The sequence below is a fragment of the Scyliorhinus canicula genome, unplaced genomic scaffold (assembly GCF_902713615.1).
Source record: "Scyliorhinus canicula unplaced genomic scaffold, sScyCan1.1, whole genome shotgun sequence".
Classification (NCBI taxonomy): Eukaryota; Metazoa; Chordata; class Chondrichthyes; order Carcharhiniformes; family Scyliorhinidae; genus Scyliorhinus; species Scyliorhinus canicula.
This window is the reverse complement of record NW_024056025.1, coordinates 491389-514339: the sequence shown is the minus strand read 5'-3', so window position 1 is coordinate 514339 and position 22951 is coordinate 491389. Positions and strand designations below refer to the sequence as shown.

Here is a 22951-nt window from a genome sequence, read left to right as displayed (position 1 = left end):
CTGTTCTTGATCTGATGAAAGATGATGCTGACCTGAAACATTAACTGTGTTTCTCTCCACAGGCGCTGCCCAATATGCTGAAGATGTCCAGCTTTTTTTTTTTTAAATGACAGCAGTCCAGATGGTGTCTAACCAGGATTTTATATATCTCAGATATATCAGAGGGACACCAATATCCTGGGAAGGAAATTTGCTACGGCTCTTCAGGGGGCTTTAAACTAATTTGTCAGGGGGATGGGAAAACAAACCGTAGACCAGAAGCCAGTGTTGAGAGTAGTGAGGTACTGAGGAGGATATCAAGGTCGCGCAGGAGTGTACCGGCAGACAGAAAGGTGGGTTGAAGTGTGTCTACTCCAATGCAAGGAGCATCCGGAATAAGGTAGGTGAACTTGGGAGCGTGGATTGGTACCTGGTACTACGATGTTGTGGGCATTACGGAGACATAGTTAGAACAGGGACAAGAATGATTGTTGGAAGTTCCGGGGTATAGATGTTTCAGTAAGAGTAGGGAAGGTGGTAAGAGAGGTGGAGGAGTAGCATTGTTAATCAATCAAGGATAGTTTAACGGCAGCAGAAAGGCAGTTTGAGGGGGATCTGCCTACTGAGGTAGTATGGGCTGAAGTTAGAAATAGGAAAGGAGCGGTCACATTGTCAGGAGTTTTCTATAGGCCCCCAAATAGTAACAGACATATGGAGGACGAAATTGCAAAACAGATTATGGGTAGGTGTGGAGGTCTCAGGGTAGTTATCGTGGGTGACTTTAACTTTCCAAGTATTGATTGGAACCTCTATAGGTCGAACAGTTTGGATGAGCAGTTTTTGTACAGTGTGTGCAGAAGGGTTTCCTGACACAATATGTGGATAGGCCGACAAGAGGAGGGGCCACATTGGATTTAGTACTGGGTAATGAACCGGGCCAAGTGTTAGATTTGTTTGTGGGAGGGCACTTTGAAGATAAGTGACCACAATCCGGTGTCTTTCACTATTGCAATGGAGAGGGATAGGGCCATACGGCAGGGCAAGGTTTATAATTGGGGGAGGGGTAATTATGATGCAATTAGGCAAGAATTGGGGAGCATAAGATGGGAACAGAAACTGTCAGGGAAAGGCACAAATGAAAAGTGGAGCTTGTTGAAGGAACAAATACTGCGTGTCCTTGATAGGTATGTCCCTGTCAGGCAGGGAGGAAATGGCCGTGTGAGGGACCCATGGTTCACAAAAGAGGTTGAATGTCTGGTCAAGAGGAAAAAGGAAGCATAAGGATGAGAAAACAAAGTTCAGTTGGATCGCTTGAGGGTTACAAGGAAGCTAAAAAAAAGGGCTTTGGAGAGCTGGGAGGGGGCATGAGAAGTCCTTGGTGGGTTGGATCAAGGAAAACCCCAAGGCTTTTTACTCTTATGTGAGAAATAAAAAAATTACCAGGGTGAGGTTAGGGCTGGTCACAGACAGTAGTGGGATATTGTGCATGGAGTCAAAAGAGATAGCAGAGGCGTTGAATGAATACTTTTCTTCGGTGTTCACCAAGGAGTGGTGACATGTTTTTGAGGATGAGAGTGTGATACAGGCGGGTAGGCTGGAGGAGGTAGATGTTCTGAGGAAAGATGTCTTAGCAATTTTGAAAAACCTTAAGGTTGACAAGTCCCGTGGACCAGATGGGATATATCCAAGCATTCTTTGGGAGGCAAGGGATGAGATTGCAGAGCCTTTGATCTTTGGGTCCTCACTGTACACGGGGATAGTGACAGAGGACTGGAGAGTGGCAAATGTTGTTCCTCTGTTCAAGAAAGGGAATAGGAATGACCCTGGTAATTATAAGTCCTTTAGTCTTACTTCGGTGGTTGGAAACTTAATGGAAAAGGTCCTAAAGGATAGGATTTATGACCATTTGGAAAGATGCAGCTTAATCCGGGATAGTTGACACAGATTTGTGAAGGGTAAGTCTTGCATCACAAATTCGATTGAATTCTTTGAGGTAACTAAGTGTGTAGATCAGTTCATGTCGTATACATGGATTTTAGTAAGGCGTTTGATAAGGTTCCCCATGGTCGGCTCATGAAGAAAGTAAGGAGGTGTGGGATAGAGGGAAACTTGGATAAGTAACTGGCTATCATATAGAAGACAGAGGGTGGTGGTGGATGGAAAATTTTCAGACTGGAGACCAGTTACCAGCGGTGTACCACAGGGATCAGTGCTGGGTCCTCTGTTATTTGTGATTTTTATTAATGACTTGGAGGAGGGGGCTGAAGGATGGGTCAGTAAATTTGCTGATGACACCAAGATTGGTGGAGCAGTGGATAAGGTGGAGGGTTGTTATAGGCTGCAAAGATACATTGATAGGATGCAGAGCTGGACCGAAAAATGGCAGATGGGTGTTTAACTCTGATAAGCGCGAGGTGATTCATTTTGTTCGGAAACATTTGAATGCGGATTACAGGGTCAGCTGCAGGGTTCTGAGGAATGTGGAGGAACAGAGAGATCTTGGGGTTCATGTCCACAGATTCTGAAGGTTGCCACTCAAGTGGATAGAGCCGCGAAGAAGAATGTCTTAGCATTTATTAACAGGGGGCTTGAGTTTAAGAGCCGTGGGGTGATGCTGCAACTGTACATGACCCTGGTGAGACCACATTTGGAGTATTGTGTGCAGTTCTGGTCACCTCACTATAGGAAGGATGTGGAAGCATTGGAATGGGTGCAAAGGAGATTTACCAGGATGCTGCCTGGTTTGGAGGATAGGTCTTATGAGGAAAGGTTGAGGGAGCTAGGGCTTTTCTCTTTGGAGCGGAGAAGGTTGAGAGGCAACTTAATAGAGGTTTATAACATGATGAGGGGGATAGAGTGGATGTTCAGAGACTATTTCCTCGGATGGATGTAGCTGTTACAAGAGGGCATAACTATAAGGTTCAGGGTGGGAGATATATGAGGGACGTCCAAGGTAGGTTCTTTACTCAGAGTGGTCAGGGTGTGGAATGGACTGCCTGCTGTGATAGTGGAGTCGAACACTTTAGGAACTTTCAAGTGGTTATTGGATAGACACATGGATCACACCAGAATGATAGGGAGTGGGATAGCTTGATCTTGGTTTCGGACAAGGCTCGGCACAACATCGAGGGCCGAAGGGCTTGTTCTGTGCTGCACTGTTCTATATTCTATCTCAGTGCTTCTCCAGTCACACAGATACTGGAAATCTTTACCTACAAACAGAGGGAACTAGGTGTACAGGTCCACAGGTCACTGAAAGGGGCAACACAGGTGGAGAAGGTAGTCAAGAAGGCATACGGCATGCTTGCCTTCATTGGCCGGGGCATTGAGTAGAAAGATTGGTAAGTCATGTTGCAGCAGTATAGAACCTTAGTTAGGCCACACTTGTAGTGTTCAATTCTGGTCGCCACAGTACCAGAAGGATGTGGAGGCTTTAGAGAGGGTGCAGAAAATATTTACCAGGATGCTGTCTGGTATGGAGGGCATTAGCTAGGAGGAGTGGTTGAATAAACTTGGTTTGTTCTCACTGGAACAAAGAAGGCTGAGTGGCGACCTGATTAAGAGGTCTAAAAATTATGAGGGGCATAGACAGAGTGGATAGTCAGAGACTTTTTCCCCAGGGTAGAGGGGTCAATTACTAGGGGGCATAGGTTTAGAGGAGATGTGCGAGGCAAGTTTTTTTTTATTTACACAGAGGGTAGTGGGTGCCTTCCACCCTGTCCCCTTAACCCAATAACCCCTCCTAACCTATTTTGGGCACTAAGGGCAATTTAGCATGGCCAATCCACCTTATCTGCATGTCTTTGGACTGTGGGAGGAAACCGGAGCACACAGAGGAAACCCACGCAGACACGGGGAGAACGTGCAGACTTCACACAGACAGTGACCCAAGCTGGGAATCGAACCTGGGATCCTGGAGCTGTGAAGCCACCGTGCTAGCCACTTGTGCTACCTGCTGCCAAATTACGTAAGTTCATGTAAGCCTACTTGTGACACTAAAAAATATTATATATTACATTACCTGTCAACCCCATGGGATCTTACCTTGTTTATTACCTTTTGTACGGCACCTCATCAAATGTATTCTGGAAGTCCAGACACATCTACAGTACCCCCATTATCCATTTGGCTTGTTACATCTTCGAAGAACTTCAGCAAATGATTCAAACACGATTTACCCTTCACAAAACTATGCTGACTCTGTTCGCCCTCTCACCTGATACCTCACAATGCCCGGGGAATGATTGACGGCATCTCCGGACCAACCGAAGCAGAGGGGCGGGACCGGAGGCCCCAGTGGGAGCAGCTGGTCCTCCAAGCAATCGCAGTGAATGGGAGGAGCCGGGACTGGGCTGAGTGAAGCATGCGCAGTGTGATTAATGGCGACGTGAAGAAGGTTCTTTCTCCGATTCACAATCCGTAAAGGTGAGAATGGCAGGTCAGTGGGATCAGCCCGGTCGTTAGGCACTCTTCGTAAACATATGATAGAAACAAGAAACCCGGAAAAATAACCTACCGGGACCCGGTGACCTGAGCGGAGGCTGCAGCTTTCTCACAGAACGAAGCGACCGCCATCTTTGTTTCGTACTGGCGTCCATGCGCATGCGCAGACACCTTTTTAAATTGCGTGCTCGCTGCAGTGCGCACGCGCGCCTAACCTATCTATTGGAGCAGAGCGCAGGCTCAGTCGCCATCATTGTTGGGGGCAACATTTTTACAAATGTTTCATCATCTCAGAATGTCCATCAAACTTTTTCACTCTGAGTTACATATTGTTATTTATGGGGCATAACAATGATACGTATCCAGAGCTGTGACAATAATTCGTATTTATATTGTGCCTGGACCAGAATAAAATATTGAGACTTTTCAGAGAAACGTTACGAAATAGGTGATGTTGGTGGCGATGTGGATATGTGTTTGGGAGCTCATCTAGGGGTGAAATATTTCACCATTGTTGTGAACAGTTTGCTTCAGCTCAGATATTTGGCAGAGACAGACAGGGATGGAGTTTGTTGAGGGGATGGTTAAGGGTTTTGGAGATTCTGTCAAATTGTGATTCCGATTTAGGTTGAGAAAATGCCTCTCCATTGCTCCTGTCACTCCCACTCCCTTCTCTCTCTCCCTTTCCCTCATAATTTCTGTCTCTGCACCAGGACTCACTCTACTTTTCTCTCTCTCTCTGTCTTTCTTGTCACATGGAATTCCCCAGCACAAAGGATTGTGGATACTCCACCATTGAATATATTTAAGGTTACGATGGTGAGAGTTTTGGTCTCTCAGGAAGTGAAGGAGATTGGGGAGCTGGCAGGAAAGGGGAATGGAAGACCAAGATCAGCCATAATTGTGTTCAATGGCAGAGCAGGTTTGACGGGCCGAATGGTTTCCTTCTGCTCCTATTTCTTGTGTTCTTGCAAAGGTGGGTTAAGGCAAGGTGGTAGGTTGCCTTTCCTGAAGGACATTAGTGAACCAGTTGTTTTTTATGACAATCCAGCAGTTTTCATGGTCACTTTCACCCAGTGCTGGCCCCACAAATGACCAGATTTATTTAGGTCAATTTTACAATCTGCCTTTGTGTTTTTGTGGGTTCTCTCTCACTCTTTTTTTTGTTTTCAATCAATTTGACAGAGTGTTACAAGGGGAAGATTTGCAGTCAGAAAACTCGAACCAAACGTTACATCAGGATCTGATTTGTTGCAACCTGAATATCTGTGAATTTTGACCATGGAAGGAAAAAGCCCCGTTCACAGTGAGGAGAAACCATGGGAATGTGAGGAGGGATTCAGATCCACATCTCAACTGGAAATTCATCATTCCAGATACTCTGGGGAGAGGTCATTCACTTGCTCTGATTGTGGGAAGGGATTCTCTCGATCATCCAGCCTGCTGCAACACCAGCGAGTGCACACCGGGGAGAAACCATTCAACTGCTCCGTGTGTGGGAAGGGATTCGCTCAGTCATCCAACCTGCTGAGACACCAGCTAGTTCACACTGGGAAGAGACCATTCATCTGCCGGGAGTGTGGGAAGGGATTCACTCGGTCATCTGACTTGATGACGCACCAGCAAGTTCACACGGACGACAGACCATTTAAATGCCCAGACTGCGGGAAGTGCTATAAAAGTTCCCGGGACCTGATACTCCATCATCGTGTTCACACCAACGAGCGACCGTTCAGATGCTCTCACTGTGGGACTGGGTTCAAGCAGTCATCTCAACTCAGTGAACACCAGCGCACTCACAGTGGGGAGAGGCCGTTCACCTGCTCCGTGTGTGGCAGTGGGTTCAGTAGGTCATCAAACCTGCGGACACACCAACGGGTTCACACTGGGGAGAGACCTTACACTTGCTCTGAGTGTGGGAAGGGATTCACTCAGTTATCCACTCTGCTGAATCACCAGAGTGTTCACAATGAGAAGAGACCATTTAAATGCCAAGACTGTGGGAAGTGCTACAAAAGTTCCCGGGAACTGCTCCACCATCAACGTGTTCACAGTGATGAGAAACCTTTTAAATGCCAAGACTGTGAGAAGTGCTTCAAAAGTTCCGGAGAACTTATGTGCCATCAACATATTCACACTGATGAAAAACCGTTCAGGTGCTCCTACTGCGGAACTGGGTTCAAGACATCATCTGACCTCACTGTACACCAGCGAACTCACACTGGGGAGAGACCGTTCACCTGCTCCCAGTGTGGGAAGACATTCACTCAGTCATCCAGCCTGCTGACACACCAGCGAGTTCACACTAGGGAGAGGCCATACACCTGCCCCAAGTGTGGGAAGGGATTCACACAGTCATCCAACCTGATGAGACACCAGCGAATTCATAAGTAATTACAGTGAGTGGACAATCTGGTCAGTTGCCTCTGCTGCTTCCCTCCTTTCCACTTGCTCCGCCAGGCCAAACTGTGTCTAAAACTCCCCCTTGTCTGAGTGTGAACTCGGATCTATCTCCGGTTTCTCTCCGATCTCCTGTCATGTTCTGTTCAATCTCATCTTGTTTATGAGACCTGACTCCTGCTCCATTGACCCTATTCTCACTAAACTGCTGACCATCCAACTTCCCCACATTAACTGACATTGTTAACAGTTCTCTCTCTCTCTTCTGGTTTTGCCCCTCTCACTTTCAAATACACCACCCTCACCCTTCCCGAGAAAACAACCCTTGACGCCCAACTTGTTTGCAAATGGCCACCCCATCTCCAACCTCCCTTTCCTCTCCAACATGGAGTTCCCCAAGGATCTATCCTAGGCCCCTCCTATTTCTCATCGACATGATGGCACTAGAATCCATAGAATCCCTACAGCGTGGAAGGAGCCCATTCGGCCCATCGGGTTAGCACTGTACATCTGAAAGAGCGCCCTAGCTAGGCTCACTACCATACCCTATCTCCATAACACCACCTAACCTGCACATCTTTGGACTGTGGGAGCACCCGGTGGAACCCCACACAGATTTGGGGAGAATGCACAAACTCCATACTGACAGTCATCCAAGGCCTGATTCAAACCCGGGTCCCTGGTGCTATGAGGCATCAGTGCTATCCACTATCCCGCAGTCCAAAAACACTATTAGTTTTTATATGTACACTGACAACACCCAGCTCTACCTCACCCCATCCCTCTCCATTCCTCCACTGTTACTAAATTATCAAACTGCTTATCCCACATCCACTGGATGAACAGAAATTTCCTCCAATTAAACATTGGGAAGACCTAAGCCACCACCACCTCAAATCCCACTCCCGAGTCCATCCCTCTCCCTGGGAATTGTCTGAGGTTGAACCACACTCTTCACAATCTCCGTGTCAGATTTAAATCCAAGACGAGTTTCTGATCACATATCCACTCTATCACAAACACCAAGTAATTCCACCTCTGTAATGTTACCTGTCTCCAGCCGACCACAGCTTGTCTGCTGCTGAAATCCTCATTCATACCCACATCAACTTGAGGTTTGAGTATTCAATGCATTCCTGACTTGCCTCTCACATTAACTCTGCTTCCCAGCACCTGGAAACCTGAAATCATCCAAAACTCTGCTGCTCATCTGCTTTCTCACCCCAAATTTATTTCATTTTTATAAACTTTTCCACTTAAGGGGCAATTTAGCATGGCCAATCCACCTACCCTGCACATCTTTTGGTTTGTGGGGGTGAGACCCACACAGACACCGGGAGAGTGTGCAAACTCCAAATGGACAGTGACCCGTGGCCGGGATTGAACCCGGGTCCCCAGCACTGTGAGGCAGCAGTGCTAACCACTACGCCACCGTGCCGCCCTTTTCTCACCCCAAGTTGAGGGGAGAATATGGTGCAGTGGGCATGCCATCTGGACTAGTGATCCAGAGGCTCAGGCGAATGATCTGGGGACACGGGTTTAAATCTCAGCAGGCTGACAGGATGTGGAAGTGGGTAGAACATATTCCAGAGTTTAGTGTTGAGGCAACTGAAGGAGCAGGGCCACTAATCGTGCACAATTGAAATGGAGGGCAAGAGGGGCCACAATTAGAGGAGGAAGGTGCGTTGTGTAAATAGTGTGCAAGTTAAGACATGGGGCAACAGAATTTTGAATGACCTCAATTTTATAGATGCGGGAATGTGGCAGAGCCGTCAGGAGTACATTAGAATTGTCAACTCTGGAGGTAATCCATAGTATGTATTATGTTTTCAGGTATGGAACGATCTGCCTGGACTATACACAGAACAATACTTTCACTGTACCTCGGTACACGTGACAATAAATCCAAATCCAAGAATCATAACAGAATGCAGCAAATGTGCACACAGGGGAACTTGGACAGCCAGCACGGGGACCAACCCTGTCACCCTGGCGTTATTAGCACCACACTCTCACCATTCCCGATTCACTGAATCGTCCACTCGACAGAATGGACACCATCAGGGTTAGAAATCTTTCTATATTTCCGATTACCATCTCATTGTGCCTTGCATCCCTTTCACCGTTTAATCTGTCCTGCATTTCATAGACCTCTCATACCCTACCTGTGACAATAATAATGATTATTATTATTATTATTACACAATCAAGTTCAGGTCAGATTCCTACCTCAGGAGCATTAAAAGGCCCCTGGATAGAAAGAACCACTGGCTTATGCACAATAATAATAATAATCTTTATTATTGTCACAAGTAGGCTTACATTACAGTTCAATGAAGTTACTGTGAAAATCCCCTGCACCGCCACACTCCGGCACCTGTTCGGGTACACGGAGGAAGAATTCAGAATGTCCAAATTACCAGAAGGAAAGGTTTACTTGGGTATCTGTATAATTTGGTTCTTAATTTTATTGATTCCTGCCTCATCGCACCCATTCGCCACATGATAGCAAAACAATTCACTGTTTTTAACTTTCAATGACAGTGTTTATACCCAGTATCCCCTGCGGTGGAGATTGTCCTCTATTCTCACCACAGGAGAGCAGTGCGCAAGCGCAGTACCGCCCGGTGTCCGGAGCATGCGCAGTGATAGTGATGGTAAGTCTCTTGTCTGTCGTATCGCCAAACTGGTGAAGATGTGGAATGCGGAGGGAGCGATGGAGCCGGTGGGTGGATGTGGAGGGTTTCTAAACACCTGGTGAATGCCACAAACCCTGAATGTGAACTTGCGGGTCCCTCATTTGCAGCTCCAGTCTTTATCCCCCAAAAAGCCAAAGGTTAACTGCTGATTTAATAGGGAGAGTGTTTGCGTCTAGTTTTGGACATGTAAAATATGGTGGGCAGGGCTTCAGTGCCTGTTCCCACCCGGGTCCTGGGGTAGGACTCGTATCCCGAGATTCTGGCTCAGAGGCAACCACACTGCTGCACAAGACCCCCCTGCCCGCCTCGTCAATCTAATCTTTATTGTCGCAAGTAGGCTCATATTAACATTGCAATGAAGTTACTGTGAAATACCCCAAGTCACCACACTAGTTCGGGGACAAAGAGGGAGAATTCAGAATGTCCAAATTACCTAACAGCACGTCTTTCGGGGCCAAAATTAACCAAATATTGAGGAGCAGTGCCTTCAGGTAACTATGCAGGGACTGCAACCTTTCACATTGAATAAATACTTGGCCCATGGACTTGTCAAGGCTAAAAACATCACCTGCAGCCTGATGAACGGCCGCACAGTCATTAGCACTGATGCTTCACAGCACCAGGTTACCGGGTTCAATTTCCAGCTTGGATCACTGTCTGTGCAGACTCTGCACGTTCTCCCCGTGTCTGCGTGGGTTTCTTCGGGTGCTCCAGTTTCCTCCCACAAGTCCCGAAAGACGTGCTTGTTGGTGAATTGGACATTCTGAATTCTCCCTCTGTGTACCCGAACAGGCTTCGGAATATGCAGACTAGGGGCTTTTCATAGTAACTTCATAGTTGTGTTAATATAAGCATACTTGTGACAGTAAAGATTATTTTTTTAAAAATTAAAATTAAATAAAAATACTTTACTACTGTAGTTAATGAATGGTGACTATAGTTCCCACAATGCACCGCGGCCGGGAAACCGCTCTATCCAACTGGCTCATTGCGCAGGCGCTGAGTGCGCATGCTCTAGGGTAAGCCGGCCGCGGGGCATTCTGGATGGCTCCTCTGTTCCGTGTCAGAGGGAACCGGGAAGAGGTGGTTCAAATGGGCTTCAATAAACTGGTAAGGATATGGAATCCCAGGGGGAGTGATCGAGCCAGCTCTGGACGGGGAGAGTTTCTCAGCTCCCGAGTGAAGTCCGCGAACCCTAAATAAGACCCTGCGGTCGCGAGTTTGTGGCTCTGGATCCTGTTCCTGGGATCAGACCCGTGTGAACGGCCGCCATGTTGGTTCAACTAGGAGAAGAGCGCATGCGCTGGCGTCAGGGTGACGAAGAGAGAATGGGCAGGACTTTTGGATCTCTTTTCCAACTGGGTCCTAGTGCCCGTACTTAAGATATTTGATTAGTTTAAAATTGTTAATTAGCGGCACTGTGGTTGGCACTGCTGCCTCACAGAGACCCGGAATCGATTCATTGGTCGGGTAGCTGTCATTGTGAAGTTTGCACATTCTCCCTGTGTCTGGTTGGATTTCTTCCGGTGTTCTGCTGTCCTCCCACAACCCAAATATCTGCAGGTTAGGTGAAAAAAAAATGGAAATCACTTATTGTCACAAGTAGGCTTCAAATGAAGTTATTGTGAAAAGCCCTTGGTCGCCACATTCCGGCACCTGTTCGGGGAGGCTGGTACGGGAATTGAACCGTGCTGCTGGCCTGCCTTGGTCTCCTTTAAAAGCCAGCAATTTCGCCCTGTGCCAAACCAGCCCCATGTAGGGTTATGCGGATAGGATGGGAGTGTGGGCTTAGGCAGGATACTCTTTGAGAAGGTCAGCTTTACTGCACAGAGGGGTGTTGGCTACTCGGAGCGGAGGGTCTGCTCCTGATCTGTTTAAAACACCAATTTGTAGATCCAGATAGGTGAGTCCTATGGGGGAGAATGTAGGGCTGCTGGCCTCTCTTCCGTGGTCTTGTCAATGTTTAGGTGGCCCTGGAGTTGGACCATGAGGTGTTCACCAGTACACTTGATACCTTCCACAACTGTTGGTACCTCAGGGTGTAGAGTGTTTCTGAGACACTGAAAGAAACATTCTGGTTTAGTTAAAAAAACTTTCCTTTGTTTTTTCCCCCCAAATTTAGAGTTCCCAATTCTTTTTTTCCAATTAAGGGGAAATTTAGTGCGCCCAATCCACCTACCCTCCACATCTTTTTGGGGTTGTGGGGGTGAGACCCACACAGACACGGGGAATATGTACAACTCCACATGGACAGTGACCTGGGGCCAGATCGATCCTGGGTCCTCAGCGCCATGAGGCAGTATTGTAAACCACCATCCCCTTGCTTTCCTTTGTTTTTGTTGGGATTTTGCTTTCCTTTACTTTGATTGGGTGGCACGGTACAACAGTGGTTAGCACAGTTACTTCACAGCTTCAAGGTCCCAGGTTTGATTCCAGGCTTGGTCACTGTCTGTGTGGAGTCTGCACATTCTCCCTTTGTCAGTCCAGAGTTGTGCAGGTTAGGCGGATTGGCCATGAAAAATTGCCCTTGGTGTCCAAAAAAGGTTTGGTGGGGTTACGGGAATAGAGTGGGGTGCACTTTCCAAGGGCCCATGCAGACTCGGTGGGCTTAATGGCCTCCTTCTGCACTATAAATTCTATGATGATCTGTGATAATGTTTGGGGAAACAAGAGATGGAAGAATATTCCACAGAAATGAGAATTATTTGCTCTGAATTCCTATCCTGGTATGAAAGTGATACTGACATTGTCAACTCCTTTTACAGTGGATTGGAAGGAGCGGATTTGACACGTTCATCGTGGTCTGACTATCATCAGCCTTTGAATGTGGAAGGAGAAATGTTTGTCTGTTCTGCCTGTGGGAAAGGATCTGAAACATCATTGTGACTGGACAAGCACACACCCGAGTGAGAGTGTTTCAGTGAACTGACTGTGGAAACATCAGTGTGACGGGAAAAGCACCTAGACCCACACACACGAGTGAGAGAGTTCTAGTGAACTGACTGTGGAAAGAGCTTTAACAGTTACACAGCCTGAAAAAACATTGCACCGTTTACAGTAGGGAGAGACCGTACATGTGTTCTGTGTGTAGAGGAGGCTTCAACTGATTATCCAGCCTGTTTTTTATTTGTTCATTGGATGTGGGCATCGCGAGTTGTCAAAGCATTTATTGCCCATCCCTGAGGGAATTTAAGAATCAACCACACTGCTATGGATCTGGAGTCATATGTAGGCCAGACCTGAAGGACATCAGTGACCCAGATGGGTTTTTACAACCAATGGTAATGATTTGATGGTCATCATTAGAATTTGAATTCCAGATCTTTATTGAACTCAAATTTCACCATCTGCCGCGGTGGGATTCGAACCTGGGTCCCCAGAACATTACCCTGGGTCTCTAGATTATTAGTCCAGTGACAAAACCACTATGTCACTGCCTTGGTAACACAAGGACACCGGCATCATGGGGAAACCGTGGAAATGTGGGGACTGTGGGAAGGGATTCAGATCCCCATCGGGGCTGGAAATTCATCGACGTAGTCACACCAGGGAGAGGACTTTCAACTGCTCCGACTGTGGGAAAAGCTATAAGAATGCTGGGGGTCTAATTAATCATCAACGTGTTCACACGAGAGAGAAGCTGTTCACCTGCTCCACCTGTGGAAAGGAATTCACCTGGGAGTCCAGTCTGATGACACATCAGCGAGTTCACACTGGAGAGAAACCCTACGCTTGCTCTCAGTGTGGGAAGAGCTTCCGGTGTTCATCCAACCTCACTGAACATCTACGGGTTCACACTGGGGAGAGACCATTCCACTGCTCTGAGTGCGGGCAGAGATTCACTTGTTCTTCCCACCTCACTGATCACAAGCGTGTCCACACTGGTGAGAGGCCATTTGTCTGCTCCGTGTGTGGAAAGGGATTTATTAGATCAACATTGCTTCTTAGTCACCAGCAAGTTCACACTGAAGAGAAAGCATTCACCTGCACTGAGTGTGGGAAGAGTTTCACTCGTCCATCGAATCTGAGGAATCACCAGCGAGTTCACACTGGGGAGAAACCCTTTACCTGCACTCAGTGTGGGAAGGGATTCGCTACAAAATCACAGCTTCAGGCACATAAACTTGTTCACACTGATGAGAGACCTTTTCAATGTTCTGACTGTGAGAAGAGCTTTAAAAGCAGAAGGGATTTGATGAACCACCAGCGAATCCATTCTGGGGAGAAGCCGTTCACCTGCCCCGTGTGTGGCAGAGGATTCACTCAGCCATCCGCTCGTCTGAAACACCAGAGAGTTCACATGTGATTACAGGGATTGGATTCCTACACCCAAGAATGGACCATGTTCATTCTGACAGTTCTGATTTATTTCCTATTGATGTTCAACCCCAGCCCAGTTAAAGGGATTAATAGAGTGGACATGAATTGCACTAAACACAGTGTTCACCATGATGGGTGAGGAGCTGCGGAGGGTGGCGGAGGTGAACAAAGGGCCCAGAGCCAAGACGCAGGACCTGGAGTGCAGGCCGAGAAAGCTAAATTTGAGAATTGTGGGCCTGCCCAAGGGGGTGGAGGGCCTGAGGCCAGCTGAGTACTTTGTGAGGATGTTTGAGGAGTTGATGAGGGAGGGGGAAGATGCCTCCCGCTACGAGTTGGGCAGGGCACATCGGTCGCTCAGGCCAAAGCCTAAAGCGAATGAGCCACCAAGGGCAGGTATTCTGCTTCCACAGTGACCACATGAAGGAGAGGGTTTTGAGCTGGGCAAAGCAGAGGCGAGGTGTGGGAAGACGCTGGCATATGAATATACCAAGACCTGATGACGGAGCTGCAGATAAGGCGGGTGGCCTTTCGCGGGGAGAAGGCGGCATTGTATGGCAGCGGAGTGAGATTCGGAGTAGTCTAACCTGCACGTTGAGAGTGACTCACAATGGACTTCCGGTGGCAGCGATGACGTAGGAAGCTGCACATTTGGAAGCTCCCATTTTAAACGGACTTTTCGGCTCTTTTTAGAGCCCAAAATGGAAATTTTTCGACGTCTCCCGGTGGGGGAAGGTGTGCTGATCGACTTTCCCTGCAGTCCATGACTCGAACTCGGAGTGGAAAGGAGGAAAAAACGGCAGCAGCTCCCCAGAAAAAACGAGGGAAGGAATCCAAGATGGCGGCCGGCGGAGCTCCAGAGGAGTGGAAACAGTGGGCCCAGGAGCAACAAGCTGCTCTCCTGCGCTGCTTTACAGACTTCAAGGCTGAGGTACTGAGTTCTCTGCAGGAAACAAACAGAAGGCTGTCGGAGATTCAGACGACCCAGGGTGCTGCCATCAAGGAGTTGCAGACACAGGCCACTGAACGAGAGGAGGAGGCCGTGGTCCTCGTGAGTAAGGTGGAGGGGCACGAGGCACTCCACAAGAAGTGGCAGGAACGCTTCGAGGAGCTTGATCACCGCATGAGGCGGAAAAACCTGCGGATCTTGGGCCTTGCGGAGGGGCTGGAGGGGTCGGACCTGACAACCTACGTGGCTACGATGTTGAACTCGCTAGTGGGGGCCGGATCTTTCCATCTGCCCTTGGAGCTGGAGGAAGCACACAGAGCACTGGCCAGGAGGCCTAAGGAGGATGAACCCCCGCGTGCGGTGCTGGTGAGGTTCCACCGGTTCAGTGATCGGGAGTGTGTGCTGCGCTGGGCCAAGAAGGTGAAGAGCAGCAAGTGGGAGAATGGGGTAGTACGGATCTACCAGGATTGGAGTGCGGAGGTGGCTAAGCGGCGGTCTGGATTCAATCGGACGAAAGAGGTGCTTTACAGGAAAAAGATAAAGTTCGGAATGTTACAGCCCGCGCGCCTGTGGGTAACTTATTCGGACCGGCGTTATTATTTTGATTCCCCGGAGGAGGCGTGGGCCTTCGTGCGGACGGAGAAACTGGACTTGAACTAGGGGTTGGGGGTTGCGAGGTCGGTTGTAATGCTTTATTGCTGGTTTCTGCTGTTGCTGTGTTCTTCCTTTTTTTTTTGTTTTTTTGTACTTTTGCAATTTTGATATGGTTATTTATGGGGGTGTTGTTCTGTTATGTTTTTTTTGCTGTGGGGCATTGTTTGAGTTTTGTACCTTGCGGGGAGGGTTGGGGGGGTTTGTTGTATTCTATGTCGGGTTGGGGGTATGGAGTGGGGCTGGTATTTGGGAGCTGCGTCAGAAGGGTGTGGTGGGGCAGTGCGAAAGCGCGGGCTTTCCTCTGGTTTCCCGCGCAGCGGGGCTGGGGGCGGAGATGATGACGGGGGGAGGCGGGGCCTTAACTGGTTCTTCCCCGCGCTGGAGCGGTGCCTGGAGGAGGGATAGATTGGGGGATGATCCCACTTTGGGAGGGGTCGGGTTATTGGCGAGAGTTTCCGGGGTCAGCAGAAGTTAGCTGACCCACGGAAGTACAATGCAGGACGGTTCGGGGCTAAGAGGGTTCCTCGCCTGGGGGGAGAGGGAGGGGGGGAAAGGGGAATACCGGGTTGCTGCTGGTAGGGTTAGGAAGGAGCTAGTGGGGGCTGGGGGGACAGAGGTGAGGTGTTGTCGCTTGGGGACTGGGTCGGGCAGGGGGTGCTGGCCTGGGGCGGGCAGTCGACGGGCTATGGCTAGTCAATGGGGGAGGGGGGTGGGACGCCCTCTGATCCGGTTGGTCACCTGGAATGCGAGAGGGTTGAATGGGCCGGTGAAGCGGTCGAGGGTACTGGCTCACCTGAAGGGGCTAAAGGCAGATGTGGCAATGCTTCAGGAGACCCACCTGAAGGTGGCGGACCAGGTCCGCCTGAGGAAGGGATGGGTGGGGCAGGTTTTCCACTCTGGGTTGGATGTGAAGAACCGGGGAGTGGCGATTCTGGTGGGGAAAAATGTGTTGTTTGAGGCATCGGAGGTGGTGGCGGATAAAGGGGGTAGGTATGTTATGGTTAGGGGCAGGCGACAAGGAGAGAAGGTGGTACTGGCTAGTGTGTATGCCCCAAATTGGGACAATGCGGGCTTTATGAGGCGTATGTTGGGACGGGTCCCGGATCTGGAGGCAGGAGGTCTGATCATGGGGGGGGACTTTAATACGGTGTTGGATCCTTCACTGGATCGGTCCAGCTCTAGGACGGGTAGGAGGCCGGCGGCGGCCAAGGTACTGAGAGGGTTTATGGACCAGATGGATGGGGTGGATCCATGGAGGTTTGTGAAGCCGAGGGCACGCGAGTACTCTTTCTTCTCCCACGTACATAGGGTCTACTCTCAGATAGATTTCTTCGTGGTGAGTAGGGGACTGATTCCAAGAGTGGAGGAGGCCGAATACTCGGCCATTGCAATCTCTGACCACGCTCCGCATTGGATGGAGTTGAAGATGGGGGAGGTGCGGGACCAGCGCCCGTTGTGGCGGTTGGATGTGGGGTTGTTGGCGGAGGAGGAGGTGTGTAGGAGGGTCCAGGCAAGTATTGAGGGGTACCTCGAGGTGAATGATACGGGGCAGGTTCAGGTGGGGATGGTCTAGGAAGCCCTGAAGGCAGTGATTCGTGGGGAGCTGATATCCATCCGGGCACACAGGGAGAGGAGCGAGAGGAGTGAGAGGGATAGACTGGTGGGAAAGATGCTGGAGGTAGACAGGAGGTACGCAGAAGCACCAGAGGAGGGACTGTTGGGGGAGAGGCGCAGCCTGCAGGCTAAATTTGATTTGCTGACCACTAGAAATGCGGAGGCACAGTGGAGGAAGGCACAAGGGGCAGTGTACGAACATGGTGAAAAGGCGAGTAGGATGCTGGCTCATCAGCTCCGCAAGCGGGATGCGGCTAAGGAAATTGCTGGAGTGAGAGACAAGAGTGGGAATGTGGTGCGGAAGTGGGTAGAGGTGAATGAGGTCTTCAAGGACTTTTACGGGGAACTGTACCGGTCGGAGCCAACGGGGGAGAGGAGGGGAATGGAGAGGTTCCTTGACGGGCTTTCTTTCCCGAAGGTGCAGGAGGAGAAGGCGGAGGGGTTGGGTGCGCCGATTGAGCTGGAGGAGCTAGTTAAGGGGATCGGGCAGATGCAGTCAGGGAAGGCACCGGGGTCGGATGGGTTCCTGGTGGAATTTTATAAAAAGTTTGTGGACCTAGTGGGCCCCTTGCTGGTGCGAACACTGGTGGGGGTACTTATGGGAGGTGTTGGGGAGGTTTGGATTTGGTGAAGGGTTCATTAGATGGGTAAGGCTGCTATATGAGGCCCCGATGGCGTGCGTGGCCACGGATAGGAGGAGGTCGGAGTACTTCCGGCTTTACCGAGGGACCCCTGCCCCCCTTGTTGTTTGCACTGGCAATCGAGCCACTGGTGATGGCATTGAGGGATTCAGAGACGTGGAGAGGCTTGGTGCGAGGTGCAGAGGAACATAGGGTGTCATTGTATGCCGATGACCTGTTGCTGTATGTGGCGGACCCGGTGGGAGGGATGCCGGGGGTGATGGAGTTGCGAGCTGAGTTCGGGACCTTTTCAGGTTATAAATTAAATTTAGGCAAGAGTGAGGTGTTTGTGGTGCACCCTGGAGACCAGGAGGAAGGAATTGGTAGGCTCCCGCTTAGGCGGACAGGGGAGAGTTTTAGGTACCTGGGGGTGCAAGTGGCCAGGGACTGGTGGACTCTTCACAAGCATAACTTTACCAGGCTGGTAGATCAGATGGAGGAAGAGTTCAGGAGGTGGGACATGCTGCCATTATCGTTGGCGGGGAGGGTACAGCCCGTTAAAATGACAGTGCTTCCGAGGTTCTTGTTCCTTTTTCAGTGCCTGCCCATCTTTATCCCCAGGGCCTTCTTTAGGAGAGTGACTAGTAGTATTTTGAGCTTTGTGTGGGCACATGGGACTCCGAGAGTGAAGAGGGTGTTCCTGGAGCGAGGAAGGGATGGAGGTGGGCTGGCACTGCCCAACCTTCTGGGGTACTATTGGGCAGCCAATGTGTCAATGGTGCGTAAATGGGTGATGGAGGGGGGAGGGGCGGCGTGGAAACGAATGGAGATTGCGTCATGTAGAGGTACGAGCCTGGGTGCCATGGTAACGGCACCGTTGCCGCTCTCCCCTAAGAGGTTTACCACGAGCCCGGTGGTGGCGGCGACCCTAAGAATCTGGGGACAGTGGAGGCGGCATCGGGGGGAAACAGGGGGCTCGATGGAGGCTCCACTGGGTGGCAACCATCGGTTCATCCCGGGGAACAAGGATGGGGGATTTAGGGGGTGGCAAAGGGCGGGCTTCAGCAAATTGAGGGACCTGTTTATTGGCGGGAGGTTTGCGGGCCTGGGGGAACTGGAAGATAAATTTGGCCTTCCCCAAGGGAACATGTTCAGATACTTGCAGGTAAAGGCGTTTCCTAGGCGACAGGTAGAGGGATTCCCTTTGCTGCCCTCGCAGGGGACGATGGACAGAGTGCTTTCGGGGGTGTGGGTCGGAGAGGGGAAGGTGTCTGACATCTATAAGGTAATGCAGGAGGTGGAGGCGTCATCAGTGGAGGAGCTGAAGGCTAAATGGGAGGAGGAACTCAGGGAGCAGATAGAGGACGGGATTTGGGCGGATGCCTTGGAAAGAGTCAACTCTTCCTCCTCATGTGCGAGGCTTAGTCTCATCCAATTTAAGGTGCTGCACCGGGCCCACATGTCCGGGTCTGGGATGAGTAGGTTCTTTGGGGGTGAGGATAGGTGCACCAGATGTTCGGGGAGTCCAGCGAACCATGCCCATATGTTCTGGGCATGCCCAGCACTGGAAGAATTCTGGAAGGGGGTGGCGGGGACGGTGTCGAGGGTGGTTGGATCCAGGGTCAAACCAGGGTGGGGACTCGCGATTTTTGGAGTTGCGGTAGAGCCGGGAGTGCAGGAGGCAAAAGAGGCCGGTGTCCTGGCCTTTGCGTCCCTAGTAGCTCGTTGAAGGATTCTGCTACAGTGGAAGGATGCAAGGCCTCCAAGTGTGGAGACCTGGATCAGTGACAAGGCGGGATTTATAAAACTGGAAAGGGTCAAATTTGCCCTGAGAGGATCAATTACAAGGGTTCTATAAACGATGGCAGCCTTTTCTGGACTTTCTGGCTCAGGTGTGTTATTGTTGTATAAATTCAAAATTTTTCAATAAAAATTATTTCAAAAAAAAATATAAGCTCAGAAGTGGAAGAGAAATGCTTTACGCCACAGGAAAAACAATTCTTGACTCTGAAAGGTGCAGTGAGATGGTCGGGGGATGAGCAGTGATGGAAACCTCATTTAGACGGTCGGTGGAAGTAACAATAACATTTTTTAAAAAAGTTAATTGTCAGGATGCTGGATTTATCGTCCATCCTTAGATGCCCTTCAGAAGGTGGCACTGAGATGCCTTCTTGAACCACTGCAGTCCTGGGCATGTAGGTACATCCACTGTGCTGTTAGGGAAGTGGTTCCAGGATGTTGCCCCAGCGACAGGAGGAGCGGCGATATATTTCCAGCTCAGGGTGGTGAGTGACTTCGAGCGAAGCCTCCAGGTGGGGTCCCCAGGTATCTGCTGCTCTTGTCCTTCTAGATGGTAGTGGTCGTGGGTTTGGAATGTGTTATCTAAGGAACCTTGGTGAGTTACTGCAGTGCATCTTGTAGATGGTACACACGGCTGCCACTGTTAGTCGGTGCTGGAGGGTTTCAATGTTTGTGGAAGGGGAGGCAATCAAGCGGGGCTGCTTTGTCCTGGATGGTGTTGAGCTTCTTTAGTGTTGTTAGAACTGCACTCATGCAGGAAAGTGGAGAGTATTCCATTACAGTCCTCACGTGTGCCTTACAGATGATGGACAGGCTTTGAAGGGAGTCAGGTGGTGAGTTACTCACCTAGGATTCCTAGCCTTTGACCTGCCCTGGTAGCCACAGTATTAATGTGGCTAGTCCAGTTCAGTTTCTGATCAATGGAACCTTGCTAAATATATTTAAAATATGTTAAACTCATTCATTACTGAAGACAGAGAACAATGGTGGAAGGTGATTCGGGAGAGCAGGGGTGAAGCAGATGGAGATGGATTCAGGCCCAGAGTAAAGAACAGACCCACAAATCTTTGGAGGCATGGTGCACGATGTCCCAGGATGGAGAGAGATCGAGAGAGCAGAATTCACTTCTTTTCCTTGACTTCTCTACTTATCATCTGGGTCCCTGCAAACAAGGGAAATGGAGGGTCAAATTCCCTAGATCAAAGACTAATGCAGTTTGATGGACAGGTTGTCTCCATTCTGAACAATGGGGAACAACCGCCTCCCAGTCATTCAAAATTTTGCCCCTTACACAGGTGGCGGCCGGACATGTGCCTTGCTGCATCTTGCCCACCAGAAAGATTGAGCCTCCAGTCTTTGGGTAAACATTCTCCATGGCGACCTTAAAGATACACGACAACAAGGGCGGCATAATAAGTGGTTCGCACTGGGCCTGCAGCGCTGAGGACCCGGGTTTGAATCCTGGCCCTGGGTCACTGTCCTTGTGGAGTTTGCACATTCTCCCCATGTATATGTGGGTTTCACCCCCACAACCCAAAGATGTCCAGGTTAGGTGGATTGGCCACACTAAATTGCCCCTTAATTGGAAAAAAATAATTGAATACTCTAATTTGGATACTTTAGGGCAGCACGGTCGCACAATTGAATAGCACTGTGGCTTCACAGCGCCAAGGTCCCAGCTTCGATTCCCCGCTGGGTCACTGTCTGCTCGGAGTCTGCACATTCTCCCCGTGTCTGCCTGAGTTTCTTCCAGGTGCTCCGGTTTCCTCCCACAGTCCGAAGACGTGCAGGTTAGGTGGTTGACCATGATAAATTGTCCTTAGCGTCCAAAAAGGTTAGGCGGGGTTAATGGGCTCCGGGGATAGGGTAGAAGTGAGGGCTTAATGTGGGTCGGTGCAGTCTCAATGGCCTCCTTCTGCACTGTATGTTCTAAACTTATTTTTTAAAAGGCACACAACCCAGAATTGCCGAGCAGAAACTGGTCGTCAAACTCTTCTCGCATGAGGCCGGCCTGAACCGGGATCTCGGGTTCATATCACATTACATGTAACTCCGACCATACTGCCCGGGTTTACAGAATCCTACTCACTGTCCTGGTTTGAGACAATTCGCACCTCGATTACCCCTCACTCCACTCACACTGTTCCTGTAGAGACTCACATTCCAGCTGTAATTATCTGGCAATTGTGTCTCCGCACGCGCGTAGATAAGCAGCACGGTAGCATGGTGGTTAGCATAAATGCTTCACAGCTCCAGGGTCCCAGGTTCGATTCCCGGCTGGGTCACTGTCCGTGCGGAGTCTGCACGTCCTCCCCCTGTGTGCGTGGGTTTCCTCCGGGTGCTCTGGTTTCCTCCCACAGTCCAAAGATGTGCGGGGTTAGGTGGATTGGCCATGCTAAATTGCCCGTAGTGTCCTAAAAAGTAAGGTTAAGTGGGGGGGGGGGGGGGGGGGGGGTTGTTGGGTTACGGGTATAGAGTGTATACGTGGGTTTGAGTAGGGTGATCATTGCTCGGCACAACATCGAGGGCCGAAGGGCCTGTTCTGTGCTGTACTGTTCTATGTATCTACGCTGTACCTGTGAACCTGCCTCCACTTCACCTGAGGAAGGAGCAGCGCTCCGAAAGCTTGTGATTTCCAATAAACCTGTTGGACTTTACCCTGGTTTTGTGAGACTTCTCCCTGTGCTCACCCCAGCCCAGAGGCGGCATCTCCACCCCACCAGAAAGATGGCGTCAACCAAGGCCCATCACGAGAAGTTGTGGCTCTGTTCAGCGCAAATATGGGGACGGAGAAGTTATTTCTCATGGTTTCAGCTTGAAAAGGATGTTTTGATGCCTCTCCACCAACCTGGCAGATCTGTCCTCCCGGAGCACCGTCAACTCCCCCGGAACCGACCGCGGCCCCGAGACAGCTCAGCCCCGCCCCTCATTGTCTCCGATTGGCTGGAGGACCAACCTTACTCACTCGGTCCTCCAGACCCGCCCCTCTTTCTATTGGTTCACAACTGCCGTCAATCATTCCCAGGGAGCTGGAGCATGCGTGGTGCAGCTGCCAGAGCTGAACATTATTGCGCATGTGTGGGGTCGAGGCCTTTAGCGGAAGGAGCCGGAGAAGCGGAGTCAGCGTCAGGCGGTGGGTGGGAGGATTTGGAAACACTTTGTGGGTCCGCAAACCCTTCACCATCATTGTCAGCTCCGTGGTTTGCAGCTGCTGGGCTAAAATCAATGAGGACTCTGATCTCTGGCAAGGAAGGAAATTCCCAGACAGCAGTGGAAGCTGCTTCATTAAATATATTCAAGGCTCAGTTAGATCCAAAAGGGAGTTGAGGGTTACGGGTGACAGGAAGAAAATGAAGTTTAGGGTCACAATCCGATCAGCCATCATCTTATTAAATAGAAGAGCAGGATTGATGGGCCGAATGGCCTACTGCTCCTGAGGATCTTAAGATCTCTCCGTTGAGAATATGAAATGCTGT

At 50.0% G+C, this 22951-nt stretch overlaps 3 protein-coding genes and 1 pseudogene across 4 annotated transcripts in view; 3 read left to right on the top strand and 1 right to left on the bottom strand.

Annotated features, from left to right (window-relative positions):
- Positions 1 to 22951, top strand: part of LOC119961668 (zinc finger protein 436-like) — a 158818-nt gene that overhangs the window by 17922 nt on the left and 117945 nt on the right. The window lies entirely within an intron of this gene.
- Positions 1 to 22951, bottom strand: part of LOC119961660 — a 31409-nt pseudogene that overhangs the window by 2921 nt on the left and 5537 nt on the right.
- On the top strand, positions 4126 to 12653 carry LOC119961667 (zinc finger protein 239-like). 2 transcript variants are annotated; one of them, XM_038788956.1, is made up of 3 exons: positions 4126 to 4404; positions 5608 to 6837; positions 12287 to 12653. In XM_038788956.1, exon 2 carries the CDS (start codon positions 5704 to 5706, stop codon positions 6814 to 6816), a length of 1113 nt encoding a protein of 370 aa, XP_038644884.1. In that variant the 5' UTR covers positions 4126 to 4404; positions 5608 to 5703; the 3' UTR covers positions 6817 to 6837; positions 12287 to 12653. The 2 variants fall into 2 exon arrangements, with proteins under 2 accessions (XP_038644884.1, XP_038644883.1); XM_038788955.1 differs by lacking the exon at positions 12287 to 12653 and having other exon boundaries at positions 5608 to 7230.
- LOC119961661 (oocyte zinc finger protein XlCOF6-like) overlaps positions 12880 to 22951 on the top strand; it is a 90694-nt gene continuing 80622 nt past the window's right edge. Inside the window, exon 1 of the mRNA XM_038788948.1 lies at positions 12880 to 13635. Within this exon, the coding sequence (XP_038644876.1) occupies positions 12985 to 13635 (651 nt within the window). The 5' untranslated portion in view covers positions 12880 to 12984. The remainder of the gene's footprint in view (positions 13636 to 22951) is intronic.